At 42.6% G+C, this 21369-nt stretch overlaps 1 protein-coding gene across 2 annotated transcripts in view; it reads right to left on the bottom strand.

Annotated features, from left to right (window-relative positions):
- CARNMT1 (carnosine N-methyltransferase 1) overlaps positions 1-2155 on the bottom strand; it is a 51878-nt gene extending 49723 nt beyond the window's left edge. For both annotated transcript variants that reach the window (XM_059143577.1, XM_059143578.1), the window contains exon 1: positions 1806-2155. In XM_059143577.1, coding sequence (XP_058999560.1) covers positions 1806-2041 — 236 coding nt within the window. In that variant the 5' untranslated portion in view covers positions 2042-2155. The remainder of the gene's footprint in view (positions 1-1805) is intronic.
- Positions 2156-21369: the final 19214 nt, after the last annotated feature.

Raw genomic sequence — 21369 nt, 5'->3', positions numbered from 1 at the left:
ATCCTCAATCTCATATTAAACTGCTAAAGGGGGATTAGAGTATAAGAAATTATACAACCATTAGAACATGCACACAAGCACTCTTCTCTCCACTGCCACACTTGAGCCCTACTTCCAGGTCAAAGGTCCCTATTGGCCCACACAAGGGCCCACTTGATACCTAATCTTAACTATCAATTTTAGATTAGTCTTAATATATTAGAGCCAGCACAGAAACACATCTTAACTATCTGGGTCCACTATCTTTCCCAAGCATAGTCCAGTACCCTTTTCTAGATTTTTCCACAGTAAAATATACCAGACTTTTCTGTATCTACCTCTCCCAGCAATCTAAATCTAGTGTTAGTTGTTTCTCCTCCCTGCACGATTCTTAAGACACAATACTTGCATCAAATTCAAGTCTGTGGTTGCCTGCCTTCCTGCCTCTGTCGATACCAAATAAAGTCCCCACACTAGTTAATTCCCTTTTGGGCTCCACAGGTAATGCAGTCTAGTTCCTATGCCTGGGTTTAGCCAGTAAATTATTTCAAGATCTTTGTACTTCAAAAAACTCATGTTACAAAAATGCAATGAGATTCTAAATCACTTTAGGCTTTAATTAAGCAAGTTTCCAAATTCAAATAGTAACAAACTACCGATTTGTCACAAATTCGCAAGCTATCTGGGAAGGGCAAATGTATTTCTTTGCTACTACTTGTCTTATTTGTTAAAAATAGAGCTTCAACAACATATGCCAAGCACTGGTGACACAAAAATAAATAAGGCTCAGTCCCTGCCCTTGAAGAGGTCATAGTCATTTAAAAAAAAAAAAAAAAAGGTAGTTTGCACTGACTATCACAACAGGAGCCCATCTAAGGGAACAGTTTTACTTGTGCGGGTCCTATCTCATTCCAACTGCAGACTCAACACATAGTCATCGGTGGGCTCAACTCTAACAGGAATAAAAGTGCTCTATTTCCCTGAAAATCTAAGTCCCTTTCAGATCCTGAGATTATAATGTTGCGACTACGCTATTTTAACATCTATCTAGAAAGAAAACTAAAGTTAGGGAGTTTAAAAGTCCTACCACAGTGCCCAGCCCATAGTGAGAATTCGATATATGTCTGCAGAATAAAAGATCATGAAAGCGGTTCTTTACTGTGCCTTCTCTCATTTCCCTCTTTAATAATTAGCAAATTTGAGAACATCCGGACCACCTTCGACCTTATTAGTTTCACCCACCAGTTAAAGACACTGAGCGCCATCATTCACCGCTAATGTGCCTGCACATTCAAAGCGCCAAGGGGGTTGGGGTGAAAATCTGATGCAGCTCTCACAAGAACTGGCAACAGTTTGGGAAAATTCGTCCTACGGCATCCCACGTGTAGGTGAACTTGGGTTCTCCGTGTGTTCGGTTTGGAGGACATCGACAACACATAAAGATCATGCCCAGCACCGGCCGATTTTACCACCGTCATCTTCTATCTGCAATTGTTAACAGCACTTTTCCGGTCACCCCCACCGGCCTCACAGCCAAACCTTGAACGAGGGATGGAAGGCAAGAGAGCTAATCTGATCCCGAGGTCGGAAGACACGAGGCTGGGCAGCAGACGGCGCGGCAGACACGCGGCGGGGCAGGGCCGGGAGGGGCTAAGGTGGTACGAGGTGACTCAGGGGCCCCGAGGTTAGATCTGGCGGCCCGGTCCCGGCGCCCCGGAGGCGTGGCGGCCGAGGGCGAGCGCGGCGGGCGCCCCCGTTCCGGCGGGTCCGCCGCGACAGGCGGGCACCTCGATGGGCTGCGCCGGGGTCCGCCACGGGCTTCTTACCCGTAGTAGCGGAAGGCATTAATGATCTTCCAGAAGTGCTCGCGCTCCAGCCGCTCCTCCTCCTCCTCCGTGCTGCGCGCGGCCGCCGCCGCCGCCGAAACCGCCGCGGCCGAGGCCAAACGCCCGGCGGAGAACTGCACTTCCACCTCCTCGCTCCCGCTGCGGCCGCCGCCACCTCCCCCGCAGCCCTCGGGCAGCTGAGAAGCCGGCGGCGGAGGGCGCCGCCGTCGCTGCATCGCCGCCGCGGCCCTAGGCCTGGCTCGCTTGCGTCTCGCCGCGACTGAGAGCGTGGTGGCGGCTGCTCGGCCTTCCTCTAGACGGCGCCCGCCGCGGACATGCCCCCAGCTCGCGGTGCGCTCCGCCCCCGCCGCCCTCAGGCCTCCATCCGCGCCGGGCTCCGCCAGGTCTTCAGGAGCGCCCGGCACGAGCGCGCATGCGCCCGCGAGGGTACGCCGGAGGGCCGCCGCCGCCGCCTGCGCTCATTTGCTGCGGGCCTTCGGCGACAGCGCGCTGCCGTAACGACGACGCGCCCAGTGGGCGGGGCGAAGGGGCAGGTGGGAGGAGTGAAGGAGGAGATCCCTGCTGGGGTGGGGCTGGCACCTGCGGGAAGCCGCGTGCGTTGGTTTAACAGCTTGAAAGTGCTGGATTCTGGAGCCAAGTCTAAAGGAAGGAAAGGTGGAAAAAAGAGTTCAGCTTTGATGAATTTATTAGGAAGTTTTATTTAAGAAAATCTAGTGGGAAGATTTAAGCTTTATTTTCTAAATCTATTTCCATTTTTAATTACATAGGGAAGAGAATCATCATCATCTTTTCAGTGTTTAGAGGCTTGCGAAAATCCTATTCCCGTCCTGACTGGTGACGGCGGCAGAGGAAAAAGATGTTAAAGCCAAAACCTACCCAGTATCCACGCTTTGGAAGACCACCAAAATGCACAGGAGCCACAGTGCCTCAACACTGGCGCCAGGCATCTCATGGTGGCCCTTAGCAGTGCAGGACTTAACGTCTTCCTCTTCATCTACATACACTTTCTATCTCATTTGTCTCTGACCTCGTAGTTAAAATAGGTGCCTCACACACATTTAATATTATTCTTAGGAAATAACTCATTTTATTCAATTTTATCTACACTCAGCATATCAGTTTTACAAAAAAGTACTTAAAAGAAAAGATTGCTTTATTCAGAACAGTTAAACATGCCCAGGAAGCAAAAATTCCATTAAAAAAAAAAACCCATAAAATCATACTGAAATGGAAGTGGTTTCATATTTTCATAATTTAAATTACTAATTTAAGGGCAAAGCTTTAAATAAACTCCTGTGGTTATGCTATGTTAATATTCCGTTTTTATACAAGATTTTTAGAAAAAATTTAAGTCTTTTTTTTTTTTTTTGACAGACAGATCAGAAGTAGGCAGAGAGGCAGGCAGAGAGAGAGAGGAGGAGGAGGCAGGCTCCCTGCTGAGCAGAGAGCCTGATGTGAGGCTTGATCCCAGGACCCTGGGATCATGACCTGAGCCGAAGGCAGAAGCTTTAACCACTGAGCCACCCAGGTGCCCCTTAAGTCTTTTTTTTAATAGTAATGCAGAAATATGTGGTCCAGAATTCAAAAGGAAACTACAAAGGGTTACAAATGTGGAGTTTCTGTGCCCTTCACCCTAGCCATCTTTATCCCCTACACAGACACAGTGTATCAAATTCTTGGCCATTCTTGCGCATTTTCTATCCACTGTGGATAGAAATAATCCAGTGTGGATTTTTCTTAGAGACCCCTGTGTGTTTGTAAATTATATATATAGTCTCATGCTATTAACTGTTACCTCTACTGTTTTCATATATACATGTACACATCAATATACAAATTATCTATGTAATAATTTTGATGCATTGGTATAGGTCTAAATGACCTAATAAAGACCAAAATGCCATGGATAATTATAATCAGCATAATACTTTTTATCATCCTGGGAAGTATAACAAACCTTTCTTTTTGAGAGAGAGAAAGAAAGATAGAAAGCTGGGGTGATGGGATAGAGACAGAGGGAAAGAGAGAATCCCAAGCAGCCTGCACAATTAGAGCAGAGCCTGACAAGGGACTAGATCTCACAACCCTGAGAGCAGGACCCAGGCGGAAATCAAGTCAGATGCTTAACTAACTGACCCAACCAGGTGCAACATTTTCAAATTAATTTCTTGATCCCGCCTCATTACTAGGTAAGAATCTTAGGGTCTGTGTCATTAAAGTGCTCAACCTTAATCTCAGTTGTGATTTCACAGATGAGGAACCTAGGGAAACAGCAATTAAGTGATTCCAGGGACAGAGTACATTACTGGCACTATACCTTCCTAGCCAAGTCTCCTGCCTATATTTTGTCAGTATTTGGTTATGATACTGACTGAATTTTGCGCTGTTCAACATTTTCCAAATTGTTTTTTTCCCCCTATTGTATCACCTTATTTGTTCACAACTCTGTGAAGGAGGTGTTATTATTGTCTTCCTTTAACAAATGAAGACACCGACTCAGAGAAATTAATAGTCTTGCCAAGGGATACATTAACAGCAAAGCTGGGGCACCTGGGTAGCTCAGAGGGTTAAGCCTCTGCCTTTGGCTCAGGTCATGTTCTCAGGGTCCTGGGATTGAGCCCCACATCCGGCTCTCTGCTCAGCAGGGAGCCTGCTTCCCCTTCTCTCTCTGCCTGCCTCTCTGCCTACCTGTGATCTCTCTCTGTGTGTCAAATAAATAAAATCTTTAAAAAAATAAATAAACAACAGAGCTGACATTCATCTATTCATTCATTCCTTTCAACAAATGTGCTGATTGCCTCCTATGTTTCTTGCACTGAGTTAAAGGCAGCTAGAAGCTGAGCTTTTTAGTCTTGACTTGCCAGTTTGCTAACTATGACTGTTTGAAAAGTAATTTGAGACCTCAATTACATTATTTCTTTAAAAAAAAAAAGATTTTATTTATTTGAGAAAGAGCAAGCACACCACCAGGGGAAGGGGCAGATGGAGAGGGAGAATTCGACTCTTCACTGAACAGGGAGCCTGATGTGGAACTCAGTCTCAGGACCCCAAGATCATGACCTGAGCCAAAGTCATGAGCTTAACCAACTGAGCCACCCAGGTGCCCCTTGATTACATTATTTCTAAAATGAACATATAACCCTTATTACAGGGTCATCAAGAGGAATAAATGAGATAAAGAATGAGAAATGACTGGTATATCTGCTCAATAGATGTTCGTTGTTTTTTTTTTTCTCTTCCTTTCAAAGGTCTTTAGGATAAATTTTTAGCCTTGTTTTAAAACACTTTTAGGACTTCCTTGACCTTATTTCTTTGCAGTGAGTTTCTCCTATAGAAATCTCCCCAAACCAAGGGGTCATTTGGGCTGAAACATTTTCATCAGAAAGAGATCAGTTAATCTCCAGGAATTAATAACCAAAAAGCCATCATTCTTCCTTCAGTTATTCTGAAAAACTATTAGTTAAACAGTTACAACTCACACACTCATATATACATACACTGCTGATGAGAATGTAAAATGGAACAGCCACTGTGGAAAAAGGTATAGCAGTTTCTTACACCCAGTAATTGCCCTCTTGGACATTTATCCCAAGGAAATGAAAAGAAAAATGGGTTCACACAAAAACCTCATTTCCATGAATGTTCATGGTAGCTTTATTTGTGAAGGCCAAAAATTAGTAACAACTCAAATGTCCTTTGGCAGACGAATGCTTAAAGAAACTGGGGCGCACCCATACCATAGGATACTTACTTGGCAATAAGAAAAGGAAGATTTATTTATACACCCAATAAATCAAATGAATCTCAAAAGAACTACGGTTGGTGGGGGGGGGGAATCTCAAAGGCTTACAGATACTATATGATTCCATTTACATATTTTATCTTGAAATGACAAAATTATGGAGTTGGGAGAACAGATTATTGGCTGCCAGAGTTTAGAGATGGTAAGGAGGAGGAAGGGTGGTGTCTGTGGCTGTGAAAAAGAAACTTTCTTTTTTTTTTTTTTTAAGTGTTTCATTTATTTGGCACAGAGCTAGAGAGCACTAGTAAGCAGAGCAGCAGGCAGAGGGAGAGGGAGAAGCAGGCTCTCTGCTGAGCAGGGAGCCCAATGTAGGGCTCAATCCCAGGACTCTGGGATCATGACCTGAGCCAAAGAGGACTATTAACTAACAGGGCCACCCAGGCGCCCCTGTGAAAGGAAATCTTGTGATAGAACTGTATCCTGACTATGGTGGAGGTCACACACATGTACGCTTTGATGAATTGCATAGAAACTAATATACATGCCATATATCATAAATGAATACATACCAAACTGGTGAAATTGAATAAGGGCCATTGATTGTATCAATGTCAACTTGCTGATTGAGATATTATACGATAGCTATGCAGGATATTGCTATTGCAGAGAAGGATATAGGGAATCTGTCTGAATTATTTCTTACAACAGTAAACCGATCTACAATAATGTCAAAACAAAAAGTCTTTAAAATGACACATAAACCTGTGACTTCTACTTTATTCTTATCGATACATTTTTACATTTCAGCCCAGAAGAAGTTTCTAAGTAAATTATGTTTCTTATTTTAAAAAATTTGAATTATGGGAATTTTCAAACTGAAAAATGTAGAGATAAAAACATAGGCAATTGGGGGCACCTGGGTGGCTCAGTGGGTTAAGCGTCTGCCTTCCACTCAGGTCATGAACTCAGGGTCCTAGGATCGAGTCCCGCATGGGGCTCTCTGCTTGGCAGTGAGCCTGCTTCCTCCTCTCTCTCTCTCTGCCTGCCTCTCTGCCTACTTGTGATCTCTGTCAAATAAATAAATAATGATTAAAAAATAGGCAATCTGGGGCGCCTGGGTGGCTCAGTGGGTTAAAGCTTCTGCTTTCAGCTCAGGTCATGATCCCAGGGTCCTGGGATCGAGCCCCACATCGGGCTCTCTGCTCAGCAGGGAGTCTGCTTCCTCCTCTCTCTGTCTGCCTCTCTGCCTACTTGTGATCTCTGTCTGTCAAACAAATAAATAAATCTTTTTAAAAATAAATAAATAAATAAATAAATAGAAAATAGGCAATCTATTATATTATTGTAATCCTTCATCCAATTTCACCAATTCTCAACAGTTTAGTAATCTTGTTTTATCAAACCCCACCTTGTGGATTGTTGCTTTTTCCCCTCTCCTCTTCTTATCATGCCCCTTTTCTGCCTTTTTTTTTTTTTTTAAGGAAGCTAGATCATTTAACCTGCAGAATATTCCATATTTTAGGGGCGCCTGGGTGGCTCTTTGGGTTAAAGCCTCTGCCTTCAGCTCAGGTCATGATCCCAGAGTCCTGGGATCAAGCCCTGCATCGGGCTCTCTGCTCAGCAAGAAGCCTGCTTCCCTCTCTCTCTCTGCCTGCCACTCTGCCTACTTGTGATCTCTCTTTCTGTCAAATAAATAAATAAAATCTTAAAAAAAAAAAAACACCAAAAAGCAAAATATTCCATATTTTGGATTTGGCTGATAGTTTTCTCATGGCACCATTTCTTGCTTCCTTTACTCAATACTATGTTTCAAAACTTTATCTACATTGTATAGAGCCATGAGGTACTCCTTGGGTGAACATATCACAATTTACTTTTTATTAGATGACCTCTTACTTTTTTTCATGTACACCCCAGCTCCCTTATCCATTTTTATTTTTCTTCAGAGCACTTAGCACTACCTGACATTGCACTCCTGTAACAGCTAATTTTAAACATCAACTTGACTGGTTAAGAGATGTCCGGAGAGCTGGTAAAATATTATTGCTGGGTGTCTGGACAACAGATTAGCATATGAATCAGGGGACTGAGTACAGAAGATCATTCTCACCAATGCAGGTGGGCTTCCTCCAATCTTCTGGGGGCCTGAGCAGAACAACAACAACAAAAACAAACAAACAAACAAAAACCAGCAAACAACAACAACAAAAACAGAAGAAGGGTGAATTTTCTTGAGTTGAAACCATCAGCCTCTTCCACCCTTGGACATCAGAGCTCTTGGTTCTCAGCCTGTCAGACTCAGACCTTGACGTACACCGTCAGTCCTCTATTCTCAGGCCTTCAGACTTAATTTGCTTCATTTCCATTTTCTTCTCAACTATGACTCTGCTAAAGGACTTTTATCACTAAGAGTCTGTTGGAAGCTACTCAACCTGAGTCAGATTTCTTAGCTACATCCAACAGAATCCATTTGAGCTGTTTGAAGCAGAAAATGATTTATTAAAATGCTGGCACACAAAATTTTTAGGAAAACCCTGGCAACCCAGCTTGAATACCGTACAAAAATAATATAGCACTATACCTGTTGTTCCAAGGGAAAGGGTTTCAATGGACACTAATCCCACTTCTGCCCACCATTCATCACTTATAACGTTAAGGACCAAATACAAATAACAAAGCCTGTGCTACAATCACCCTGAAAAAAACCAAATGCTTCTGCCATAAGATCAAATTTCCCCATATGCAGCCATACCATGTTCATGTCCGCCTTCCAAGTTAGAATCTTAGTTACAAAGGAGTGTGGGGATTGTTTTTCAGCTTTCTAACCTCTAAGGTAAAGGAAGGAATGCAGGAAAGTGGAAGGAGGTGGTGTTCAGAGAGCTGATCTATGTAACTGCCAGAATGACTATTTGTGTGTCACTAATCAGCACTGTAAATGCTGGCTGACTGGGTCCAAGTGACAAGCAGCAGTGCAGTGTGGAGTCAAAACACCGGATCTGGCTTAGGAGGTGTGGGCTATGATGTTGACCTGACTTGAGTAGGTATATGACCTTAGGGACAGCAACTAAACTCCCTGGACTTTGCCCAGATCTATAAAATGCAAAGACTGGGCAATTGTTCTTTTTTTTTTTTATTTTTTTAAAAGATTTTATTTATTTATTTGACAGAGAGAGAGATCACAACTAGACAGAGAGTCAGGCAGAGAGAGAAGGCGAAGCAGCCTCCCTGCTGAGCAGAGAACCTGATGCGATGTGGGGCTCAATCCCAGGACACTGAGATCATGACCTGATCTGAAGGCAGGAGCTTAATCCACTGAGCCACCCAGGCACCCCTGGACAATTGTTCTTATACCATCCTTCTATGATTCAAAAATAACTTAACAGGCAATATCTTTTGATTTCAAGCAGTCTTCTTCTTCTTCAGAAAAAGGGCCGTCAGTCAACAAGTTTTATATCTGCAGTTTTTTTTTTTTAAGATTTTGTTTATTTATTTGTCAGAGGAAGAGAGAGCACAAGCAGAGGGAGCAGTAGGCAGAGGGAGAAGCAGGCTTCCCACTGAGCAAGGAGCCCCATGTGGGACTTGATCCCAGGACCTTGGGATCATGACCTGAGCCAAAGGGAGACACTTTACCAACTGAGGCATCCAGGCTTCCCTATAAACTATTTTTTAAAATACCTTGGTATCCAGGATAAATCCCTGAACACCATTTCCAAAGCTGATCTTCCACTGATATACAGAGTGGATAGACATGATGAATTAAAAGAAGGAAACTCCATGCTCTACTATCTGAACAGTTTGAACTTGCTTTCCTACTTTTGATAAAATGCTTAATGAAAGCTCTTAGTTGTCCTCGTGTGCCAATGAAGTAACTCCCTCATAATTCTCAAGTCCGTTTCATAATGATTCAATGTTTGAAAATACAGGCTCAAAAATCTGAAGACCTATTCATCTACTAAGCCTAAGTATAGAGGATTATACTTACACAATGAGAAGATATTCCATTGGAAGTTTATATTTATATATTGTATTGGTTTGCCTTTTAATCGGCTGCTTCACCAAGTTTCTTTGAGGGTAGGAGGCATATTTGTTTTGTTCATGCCCAGATCCCCAACACCTGGTACAGTGTCTGGCACATAAAGATTTTCTGTAACCATTTTGTGAAATAAATAAATGCATTTATAACTTCCAGGTTCCATGCTGAACACTGCACATATATAATTGCATATAACTTATATACAATAGTGTTCCCATCCTTTTTTTTTTTTTTAAACAGATGAGAACACTATAAAGACTTCAAGTGACTCTATCAAAGTCACACAGCTATTGGATGGGAAAGCCCTGATTTGGAAGCAAGTCTACAAGTCCCAGAAAGCTACTAACCACTGAGTCTACTGCCTGTAGTGAAATTGGTCTTCTTCTCCTTAGACAAGTTTCATGAAGTCCCTTTTCTTTGGAAAACATTATTAACTTGGAAATAATTATTTACAGAGATTTAACACTCTTAAGTGGGCAAGAAGAGAGACAGATGTTGCTAACCAAAGCTGAGAGACTAGGTTGCCCCAGCAATATGTTTGTGGAGACTTATTCTTAATGTGAAATATCTTGATTTTATATCAACACAGACTCAAATTGCTATTGACCTAAAAATCTTATGGAAAAAGGAAAAGGTCACTTGGGACTTCCTTGGCTCACTAAAAAAGTTCCCATGTAATCATGAACCTTGTTCTAGGATTTATAATTTTTATTCTTGGAATTCCTCTTCTGTTTATTCTGCTCTTTATGGGTCCAGTCTTTATCTTAGAACTAGCTTATTTTGCCTTTGTGTTTGTGTGTTTTTTTTAAAGATTTTATTTATTTATTTGGCAGACAGAGATCATAAGTAGGCAGAGAGGCAGGTAAAGAGAGAGGGGGAAGCAGGCTCCTTGCTGAGCAGAAAGCCCCATGCAGCTCAATCCCAGGACCCTGAGATCATGACCTGAGCCGAAGGCAGAGGCTTACCCCACTGAGCTACCCAGGCACCCATGCCTTTGTGTTCTTTGTTCTAATACTTGGATCTAGACAAAGTATACCATCATTTAGTCTTAAAATAACAAGCACACTCTCCCCTATAAAACTAGAGATATGACTCCTATAAATAGTTTCCTTGTACTTTTTGTGAATTTCTATATTGTTAATCATAGGAGTCAAGAGCCAGTTGTAGTATTTGTATGCACATTTTATTTTAATGTTCCCAATTGTTATTCTCAAATTTGGCATGAAAATTCTATTTCTATTGTGTTTTCATTTTTTAAATAAAAAGTGAAGATGGATTTCTGTGTAAATTGCAAATGGTAGTTGGTTTACAAAATGTATCATAGCTTATCTACTGCTAGGGTCACTCTCTCTTCCCAGGAACACTAAAATGATCCTTACACAGTTATCTTTCCATCCCACAAACTCCAAATCTTTTTTGTTGCTGCCATTGGGGAACACTTCAAATTAAAGAGATGCTTTGAATTGACATTATTCTAAGCTTTCCTATCCAAAAATTTAGGGTTCAGTTACCCTATAAGCTTGCTCATGTCTGATTAAGCTACTAGCCAAGCAAATGTACTTCCAAAAATCATTTGGGAAGAATTATATAACTATTACTTCCAAAGAAAGCATCAAAGTAGTAATCATGGGGGGGAAAAAAATCAAGAGTTTGGACTTCCAAGTGTGTAAACCTGGCAATTCACAGACCTGTTCCCCTGGGGATAAAAATACATTGTATGTTTATAAAAAAAAAAATAAAAAATAAATTAAATTTAAAAAAAAAAAAGAGTTTGGGCTTCCTTACACTTATTTTACTGATTTTGTTTTTGCTGGTAGGAGTTCAAATGACCTACAGTGGTGAAGATGCGAGTGCCACTGAATTTTCAGGGCCAAAGGCCTATACAGTCATCTGAAAAGCTCCACAAGAAGCATGGATTTGTACTTTGTCTGGGGACCTCCCACAAGTAGGAAAGACACCTTCGGCTTCTCTCTTTTCTGCCCGGACAGTCTCTCAGAGCCTGTCCTTGTTCTACCATTTGTCCCTCAACTTTTCTGTGATGATCACGAAGACATAATACTGGCCTGCTCTATTTGAATGATCAGAATCACTATTATACTATGACTTCTGGCTCTCCCTTTAAAAGTCTGTCAGTTGCTGAGAGGTTTCCCCTTTGTCTAGCCTTCAATGAGCTACACCTGTTGCCTACATTTGCCACTCAAGAGCATGGTCTTTGCACCAGCATCATTGACATCTTCTGGAAATTTCTGAGAAATGAAATGCAGTATGTCAGGCCTTACCTCCCGAATCTGAATCTGCCTTTAAACAAGGACCCCAGGTGATTCATAGGCACACGAAAATGTGACAAGTCCTGCTTTAGAAACAACACAGAACATGTATCTATGAATCCATTTGCTGATAAACCAAAAGCTCATATGTATCCTTCTCTCTGGGAGCCTATGTCAGAATGAGCAGAACACCTAATTAAAAGAAGTTTCAGTCATAAGGACATTTACCCTCATAAATAACATGAAGTTCCAAGTTAAGACAGCTCCAGGTTGAGTCCTCCATATCATCAACCCAGTCCCTGCCTTCCTCCCTGTGCTTGAAAAGTATGTCAGCGTATCCCTCACAATCAAAATGGTTGCCACAGTTCCGGGCATCACACCCAGACACAACAAATCCAGCAGAGAAGAGAGTCTGTTTCCTCCTACACCTGTCCCTTTTCTTCAGTAAGTACACCTTTCCTGGAAGTCTCCCAGAGACTTCTCATCAGTGCGTCACATTCCCATTTCTAAAATAATCATAGGCAAAGGATATAGAATTAACTTGACAGGCTTAGACTAATTAGTATATTCTTCATAACCCTGAAACACATACCTGATCTACCTCTTATCAAGAAGAAAGATGAAGCGTGGGGTGGAGATGGGGAGTGCGGCGTTTGCGCAGGGGGTAACTGATAATAACTTTATCTTCAAGTGTAAATGGAAAAAAAAAGAATAGAATGGGGATGATGGAAATCCTCTCTAAGGAATGAATCCTCACTGATTTAATATAGGCCCATGTTAGAAGCATAACTAACTAAATATGCACATAATTAATGTTTGGCTTCAGTTTACTTTATTGCACTCGATGCTCTGTGCCAAATGAACCCCTAATATGTACTTTACTTGCTAATAAATAGGCTTACATAAAAATGATTTGGGGCAAGGCCTGGCCTAAGTAAAAAAAAATAAATCTGGTCTATTGCAACCCTTCTAACTTATCTGCCAGCCTTCAGACTTCCCGCCTGTGTATTAGATATGGAGAGATTTCATGTGATTCTTTTTTTTCAATAAATAATTTTCTTTTCCAAAAGTCAATTGATAATGTTGCTTTTCTGATTCAAATCCCTCAGTGGTGTTCCACTACCCTTCAGATAAATTCCAGGAGCATAACATAACCTCCTGCCCAGTGGGCAAGAGGCAGTCTTTCCTGTCGCGCCCCAGCAGTCAGCTCCCACCTGTCATCCTCACTCCCAAAAGTCACTCCTTCCTTTACAATTTCAGAGTTCTTCTTCCTCTGGTTCTGTGTTTCTCACACGGCTTTGTAAGTAGTTTTAAAAATATCTGGCTGCCCGATGTTGGTTTATGAATATAAATTTAAAAATTTTTAAAAATAATTAAAAAAGAGGGGCGCCTGGGTGGCTCAGTGGGTTAAAGCCTCTGCCTTCGGCTCAGGTCATGGTCCCAGGGTCCTGGGATCGAGCCCCACATCGGGCTCTCTGCTTGGTGGGGAGCCTGCTTCCTCCTCTCTCTCTCTGCCTGCCTCTCCGCCTACTTGTGATTTCTGTCTGTCAAATGAATAAATAAAATCTTTAAAAAAAATAATAATTAAAAAAGAGAGGCATAAATAAAGACTTATCTTTAAGTCTGAATCCCTAGCAGGTTGTGAGCTCATTTAAGGCACAGACTGGCCCTGCTCCCAGGACCATGCAGGTAAATCTAGAAACATTCAATGAGCATATATAGAGCAAAGGTTGGCAAACTTCTACAGAGAAGCAGATAGTAAATATTTTTGGCTTTGCAGGCCATAAAGTCTGTCCCAACTTCTCAGCTCTGCTGTTATAGCACACAAGCTGCCACACAGAACTTGTAAGGGGATGGGTGTTGCTGTGTTCCAACAAATCTTTGGTTTTTATTTTATTTTACTTTTTTATTATTTTTATTTTTTTTTAAGATTTTATTTATTTACCTGACATAGAGAGACCCAGCAAGAGAGGGAACACAAGCAGGCGGAGTGGGAGAGGGAGAAGCAGGCTTCCTGCCGAGCAGGAGGCCTGATGCAGGGCTGGATCCCAGGACCCTGAGACCTTGACCTGAGCTGAAGGCAGACGCTTAACAACCAAATAAGGTGCCCCAATAAATCTTCACTTAAAAAAAAAAAAAAACCCCAAACGGATGACAGTCTGTATTTAGCCCATGGAACATAATTTGTTTGCCCCTGTTATAGATGAATAAATGTTGAGAATAAAGATGTATGTTGCCATAAGGAGTTTTCCTCTTTTTTCCACACCATCTTATGGCCCTTGGGGGCCTCAGACATTATCTCTAGGTCATTCTTTACTGACCTGTCTACTGGATGACAGTTTCCCAGTGTCTGGACCTGTTGGCCCTTTCCCTGTTTCTATCCAAAAAAGTGGAAGGAAGCGAGACAGAATACAACCCAGAGCCCTAAGAAGGGTATTTCCCACACACCAAAGTTGACTCCAAGTTTTACAGACTTAGCAGTTACTCAGGTGCTGCTAATCCTGAGGTCTGAGGTCGGGGAATTGAACCAACCTGTAATATCAACTAGCTGAAACTCCAGATTTAAAATATGAAACACGAAGCTGGAGTCTTGGTTACAAAAGTGCCAGAATTTCACTGTCTTCCTAAAATCTCTAGAAAAATCTGGTTTTTGGTGGGAGGTAATGTTTCTTTCCCACTCTTGATGTGTCCCTCCATGAAAAGGGACTTGAGCCTAGCAGGACCCCCTGACAGTCCCTGTTTTCTACTCACTCTGCCTGGGCAAGGTGGGTTGTCTTATCTGATTGATACATTTGGGAAGAGTAAACTGGGTGCGCTTGACTCATCTCCTGACCTTCCCCCCCCCCCACCCTTGGAAGTAAGTCTGCTTGCAGTTAGCACAATTTCTTGTCTCTTGGGAAAGGTGTCCTGATCCAATGGTGCCTATGACCACATGAGTAAGTCTGACTAATTCTGGATGGAGTTAGAAGGTCTTGTTTGCTTCTCATGTTAAGACGCATTCTCCAGGGTGCCTGGGTGGCTCAGTGGGTTAAGCCTCTGCCCTTAGCTCAGGTCAGGGTCTCAGGATCCTGGGATCGAGGTCCGCATCAGGCTTTCTGCTCCACAGGGAACCTGCTTGCCTCCTCCCTCTGCCTGCCTCTGCCTACTTGTGATCTCTCTCTCGTCAAATAAATAAATAGACTCTTAAAAAAAAAAAAAAAGACACATTCTCCAGCGTAGGCTTTCTCAGTAATAGAAGAAGCATTTTGTCTACCACCAACCTCTCCTTTGTCTTATTGTTCAATGTGTTCTGAACCTGTGTTAACTATACGTTCTTAATTTCTGTATTGGTGATACTCTGCCATCCAGGACCTCCTTGACTGGGGCTAGACTGCCTTTCCAGGGCTAGCTAATTTCCAGAGATAGAAAGTAACTCCCGAGACCTTTCAGATGCAAACGGATGAATCCAGAATCCACTTCCCCCCAACCATCTCCTTTATCAAGCTCTTACACACTAAGCCAACATTCCCCTTCCCTAATCAATCCAGGACCAGGAACCAGATAATTTAGGACAGGCCTTATACCCTAGAGCTCGCTGGAATTTTTCAAACCAGCCAATCCTGAACCTGCTCACTCTGTCTTGCTTTCTTGCTTTGCCTTTCTTTTGGAGACCATGATAAAGACTGTCCCCTTGCTCCTTCTAGCTGCAGAAACCCTCTGTGCTTCTCCACGTGGCCCTGTATGGTGTGGTGTGCCCCCTCCTCTTGGGGACTGAGTAACCAACTATCTTTTCAGTGGCAGTCATCCCCTGATTTATTGGTTTCACCATCCCTGAATAAAAATGAAACCCACATTCTAGAACAGGCAGGTGTTATTGGGCCCCTCCAAAGGCTTGAAGAGATAGCTTCAGAAGTTGATGCAAAGTGTGACTTTATACCACAGTCACCAGTATCAAACCCCCTTCTCTCCCCCCATATTTGTTTTTAATCAGGAAGATGGGAACAGAATTATCCACAGAGCAGGGCTCTGATTGGCAACAATTTTGCCCACTTTTCATTTACTCTTGAGATTCTCACTGTTGACTTCCTAGGGCAAAGTAATTTAACCAAGGATTTATCAGTCAGTCTACATGTTACGTGTGAAACATTCTTAAGTGCTGTGAACACAAGAGAAATGATTGGCCCAACCTTTTAAGCACACCGGGAAAGCAAAACTAGAAAATACTAAACAATGGAGATGATCCAGTGTTAATGGAGTATAGATGAGGTAAAGTGCAGTGGGGATTAAGGGAAGAACAGTCCAGAAGTGGCGTGTGAGCTAGATCTCAAAGGAAGAATTTAACTCGAAGAGGTAAAGAGGTGGGAATGCTCTTTATGGACCGATTAAAGCGAGTTTAACCCCAATGGAAGAAGGATTTATCATTTCTTATTAATGAAAAGATCAGGCATAGGTAGATCTCGAAGCTCAAACTATATCCTCAGGAATCTGTTAGTTGCTGTTTCTTGGCTTTGCCAAATACTACTCTTTTTTTAAAGGTTCCAACAAAAAGTTTGGGCAGGGGTCTCATTGGATAGCTTAGTTCATGTGTTCTATATTGAATTGGCGGTTGTAACCAAGGGTTTGTGGTTTTCTGATTAGCCAGGGTCACACGTCCACCCCTGAGCTGGCTGTGGATTCAGACACGTCCGGAACTATGGACTTGATGGCCTTGATGTTTCTCAAAGGAAATTCCGGGTGATGCTCCTGAAAGGTAAAATCAATTCTGGGCGGGAACGTATGCAGATCTTTGGTGTGGTGGGTGAATAAGAGCTTGAGCAAGGTGGAAAGGAAAGCAAAGACCGTCTGATGATAATCCACAGAGAGAAACAGAAGGAAGTAAATTGCAGTCATTCAAGCAGTATGAAATTGTTAGAAACTTTCAAAGTCAGCCAGAAGAGTTTGGGTGAGCCACTCGGCGACAAAGAGTCATTTCAGATTCTGAAGCACTAGAATGATAACAATGAAAGTAGTATTATGGGAAGATTAATCAGGCAAGAGCCAGAGGATAAACTGCCATCAGGAAGACCAGATGAGGAGATTGTTCAAATAATCCTGAAATGATGTGATAAAGATTTATGCTCGACAGTAATAGTGGAGGAAAGAGAGGAAGGTAAATCCAGATCGCAATTCCAAAGGGGGAAAACAGGGGCAGAGTTGAGTATAGGGAATGAATAAAGAATCAAAAAGGATGACAATTGTTGTAGCTAAAGTTACCAAGATATCACTAAGAGAAATTTATAAGGAGAGTGGATTTCTCCTCCTTCCAGTGCCCCCCCGCCCCGCAAGCCTGCTCTCTTACCCTGTGATTTCCATCAGCAGGCTGGATAAAACCTGCCAGAGATCTAAGTACTGGGAGATCATGGAACCCCTCCTCCAGCACCGTGTGCAAGCCCACACTAAAATAGAAAATGATAGAATAAGTCAGAAGTCCAACAGTCATGATGTGTCACGTGACGACACTGTGATGTTTGCCTATAACCACAAATACTGTTTTACAGTTTTCTTTCACTGGAAATTTACTTGCTGAAACCCTAATTCATGCTTTATTTATGTAAGCTAGCACTGCTTGTAAGTAACAATGTCTTCCTTTCTCACCCTCAGGGTGAAAACACATATTTTTACACTGCACGTGTACTTTGGATTTTTTTTTAAAGGCAACTTCACAATGATGCTCTAAAGCAACGGAAATTTCCCACCCCAGGGGAAATGAAAACAAGGTATTAAAGAGATATCTATAGGTTTGTTACAGTATTGTTCAGAATAGCCAAGACAAGAAAACAACCTAAGTGTTCTTTAGTGGATGAATGGATTAAAAAGATGTGATATGTAGATATACATAGGTCTATATGTATGTGTGTGTATATATATATATATATATATATATATATATATATATATCCATGAACATATACCAATTCTAAAATTCTTATTTATAATTTCCAGATGTTTAAAAATAAAAGCATATCTAGCTAATCTTAGTAGTTAGGGCTATTTGATGGGGTACCAATTATATGTAGACGTAAGGAAAAGAAGAGGGAAGGGAAAGATGGCAAGTGCATTGGGTAAGACAGCCTCATGATTTGGGGGGAGAAGACCGACAGCAGCACTCAAGCAACCAGACTCACCTTCCTCTCCAGTTTCCCCTCTCTGCTCGCTAGATCTCAGAGGATGGATTCTCCTCCATTTTAGGAAACTGAAGAGATTCAGGATTTGGTTGGTAGAATATAGAGAATGTGAGGATCCCCTCCAGGAGTAAAGTCTAGAATGGGGAAGGATGACTGAGTACAAGTTCACAATTTCAAAACTACTGAGGACTGGATTAGTGGGGCACACAGTCGGAGTTATAGTCAACTGTCTCATCATGAACCTTCCACTGTTACAGATTTTAGCTTTTTCCTTTTTGGCTTTAAGTTATAGCTAATGTTTAACATAGCATGTGTCGGATTACTACACTCAACGTAAAGCATTTGCATGGGTTAAAAATTTAACATTCACAGCGGTTTTATAAAGTAAATGTTAGGGCGCCTGGGTGGCTCAGTGGGTTGGGCCGCTGCCTTCGGCTCGGGTCATGATCTCGGGGTCCTGGGATCAAGTCCCGCATCGGGCTCTCTGCTCGGCGGGGAGCCTGCTTCCTCCTCTCTCTCTCTCTGCCTGCCTCTCTGCCTACTTGTGATCTGTCTCTGTCGAATAAGTAAATAAAATCTTTAAAAAAAAAAATAAAGTAAATGTTAAAAAGGGGTTACATTTTTATTTATTTATTTATTTATTTCAAGACCTGGTGAGAGTTCCTGTAAGTTCACATCTTACCCCACGGTACCTGCCAGACATGCATCGATACCCCTCCCCACCCCATGTCTCTCTTCACTAAGCCTATAGTTGATTGGAATTTGATACAAAGGTACTCTCCCTGCCAGTGTGTCTCCTTTCTACCCACCCCTCAAAATGATTGTAGACCTCATTTTTAAAAAAAGATTATATTTATCTGTTTGTCAGAGAGAGAGAGAGAGAGAGAGAGCACACAAGCAGGGGGAGAAGCAGGCAGAGAGAGAAGCAAGCTCTTGGCTGAGCAAGGAGCCTGGGGTAGGACTCGATCCCAGGATCCTGAGATCATGACCTGAGCCGAAGGCAGATGCTTAACCGACTGAGCCACCCAGGTGCCCCCAATTTTTGACTTCAGAAAGGTTGTAAGAGTAGGGCAGAGCAATTTCATAGTCTTCATTCAACTTTCTCGGACTTCAGCATCTTGGGTAATGGTCAACATGAAGAAGCTGCTATAAAAGCATCAACTGTGGAATTTATTTGTCCTTCACCGGTTTTTCTAGTCATGTCTATCTAATGTTCCAGAAGCCAGTCCAGGACCTGGCACTACATTTCAACATCAGGCCTCCTTTGTCTTCACCAGTTTGGGACAGCTTCTTAGTCTTTTTCTGTCATAACCGTGACACTGTGGGAGAACACTAACCATTTGTTTCACAGCATGTCCCTCGGCTTATCTAGAGTTTTCTCACGACAAGACTGAGGCTCTGCATCTCTGACAAGAATACCAGATGAAGGAATGTGCCCTCCCTAGTGTATCATATTAGGGGGTACATGACGTCACAGACTTTTTCCATCAAGGGTGTGGCATGATACGATTTAGAATTTGCAATGACTACTCTGGCAGCTGGGTACAGAATGAGTTGGAGTGGAGGGAGCCTGTGGTCCAGACCCTGGGAAAGAGACTAGGGGTGAAGACAGTCTGAACAAAGGCTCTGGCTGTAAGGGTGGGGATGAACATCTGAAAATGGGATTTCTGAAGTGAAGCTAATAGGATTTAGGAGCTGTTTCCATAAGTGAAGTGAGAAGAGGAACTGAGGATAATTACTGGGATATTAGGATACAGGGAGATGGTTCACACCACTCTCAGCTGGTGGCCAAAACCTTTCTAATTAAGATTTCTTAAGATTTAAAAAATAGTAATTTGCTGGTGTGTGGTGCTGTAAGCGGCTGGTTGAATGTCTGTGGAGAAGATACAGAGAAAGGAGGAGATGCTCGGCCATGCATTTACTCTTGTTTTCAAGCTTCAGGTTTGGAAATTCAGCATCTTTGCTGTGCATGTTTGAGCGGGACAGAAGTGTCAGCATCTCGTCGTGACTCATTTTCTCCGGGTAAAACAGAATTTTCATATGTACTTGACAAATACCTGTGGAGCAGCCCACGAAAGAGTCAGTGTGTCTGAGTCAGGAGCAAAGGAGGGTTTGCAACAGAACGTGATGGGAGCCGCTGCAAATTGTCCCAAAGCCAAGCAGTGGTACATATACACCCGCTTTGTTCTTAAGTCAAAACAGTGAAGCCAAGAGGTAAATTCAAGAGGAAAGTAGTGAAGATGAGTCTTCCTGGCTCGCTTCTGTGTTAGAGACAGAGGGGAGAAGAACACCAGGTCGTCCTAGTGATGGGGCCGCCCACCTGAGCTTCCACGGGCTTAAAAGCCAGTCCTAATTTGTACAGTGCGTGGTAGAGGAAAGAATGCAGTTTAGCTGATTCAAAGCTAGTGGGTTGGGGAGCCTGGGTGGCTCAATGGGTTAAAGCCTCTGCCTTCAGCTCAGATCATGATCCCAGGGTCCTGGATTCGAGTCCCTCATCAGGCTCTCTGCTCAGCGGGGAGCCTGCTTCCTTCTCCCTCTCTGCCTGCTTCTCTGCCTGCTTGTGATCTCTGTCTGTCAAATAAAAAAAAATTTTTTTTCAAAGCTAGTGGGTTATAATTACACATTAAGTATTTATACTTCCTAATAAAATAGAGGTTTTTCACTGCACATCACATTCATCTATAGAGCTTTAAAAAAAAGTACAGATGCCCAGATTCATCCCAAGTGATTCAGATCGATTATTCAAAATGTCTTTGGCAGGAAGTGGCAGAAATGCAACACAAATCACCCTCAGCTGACGATATGGAGTGGGTGGTGTATCATGATCTAATGCTCCGTAACAAATTACCCAATCACCTCAAATGTAGCAGCTTGAAACACAGTGACCTTGTGCAGTTACTCAGAGGGGGTGTTAGGAGTGGGCTCTGCCTCAGAGTTTCTCACCAAGTTGAAATCAAGGTGTCCGTCAGGCTTTAGTCACCTAAAGGCTTGACTGGTGTCCAAAGCCCCATTTCCGGGGTGGCTCAGTACCAGGGCTGGCTATTGGCAGGGGGTCCTACTATTTGCTACATGAACTTTTGCACAGGCCTGCTTGAATATTCTCACCATATGTTGGCTGGTTTTCCTTATATCAAGTAATCTAAGAGAGCAAGGCCAAAACAGCTTGATCCAATATTATGGCTCGGATTAAGGTTTCTTTGAGGAAGGAAAAGGGGATGGAATTCATAGGTCAGATCATCTGCTGTTCACAAAGGCTGAAGACCCTTCGACAGAGTTTTGGGCCTGGAGCAAACCTACCATATGTTCCATTCATTTTTTATAGGGCAAAAGGATTAAAATGTGTCTCGAACGAGGTCTT

The sequence above is a fragment of the Mustela lutreola genome, chromosome 12 (genome assembly GCF_030435805.1).
Source record: "Mustela lutreola isolate mMusLut2 chromosome 12, mMusLut2.pri, whole genome shotgun sequence".
NCBI classification, from domain to species: Eukaryota; Metazoa; Chordata; class Mammalia; order Carnivora; family Mustelidae; genus Mustela; species Mustela lutreola.
This window is presented reverse-complemented; position numbering and strand designations above follow the sequence as displayed.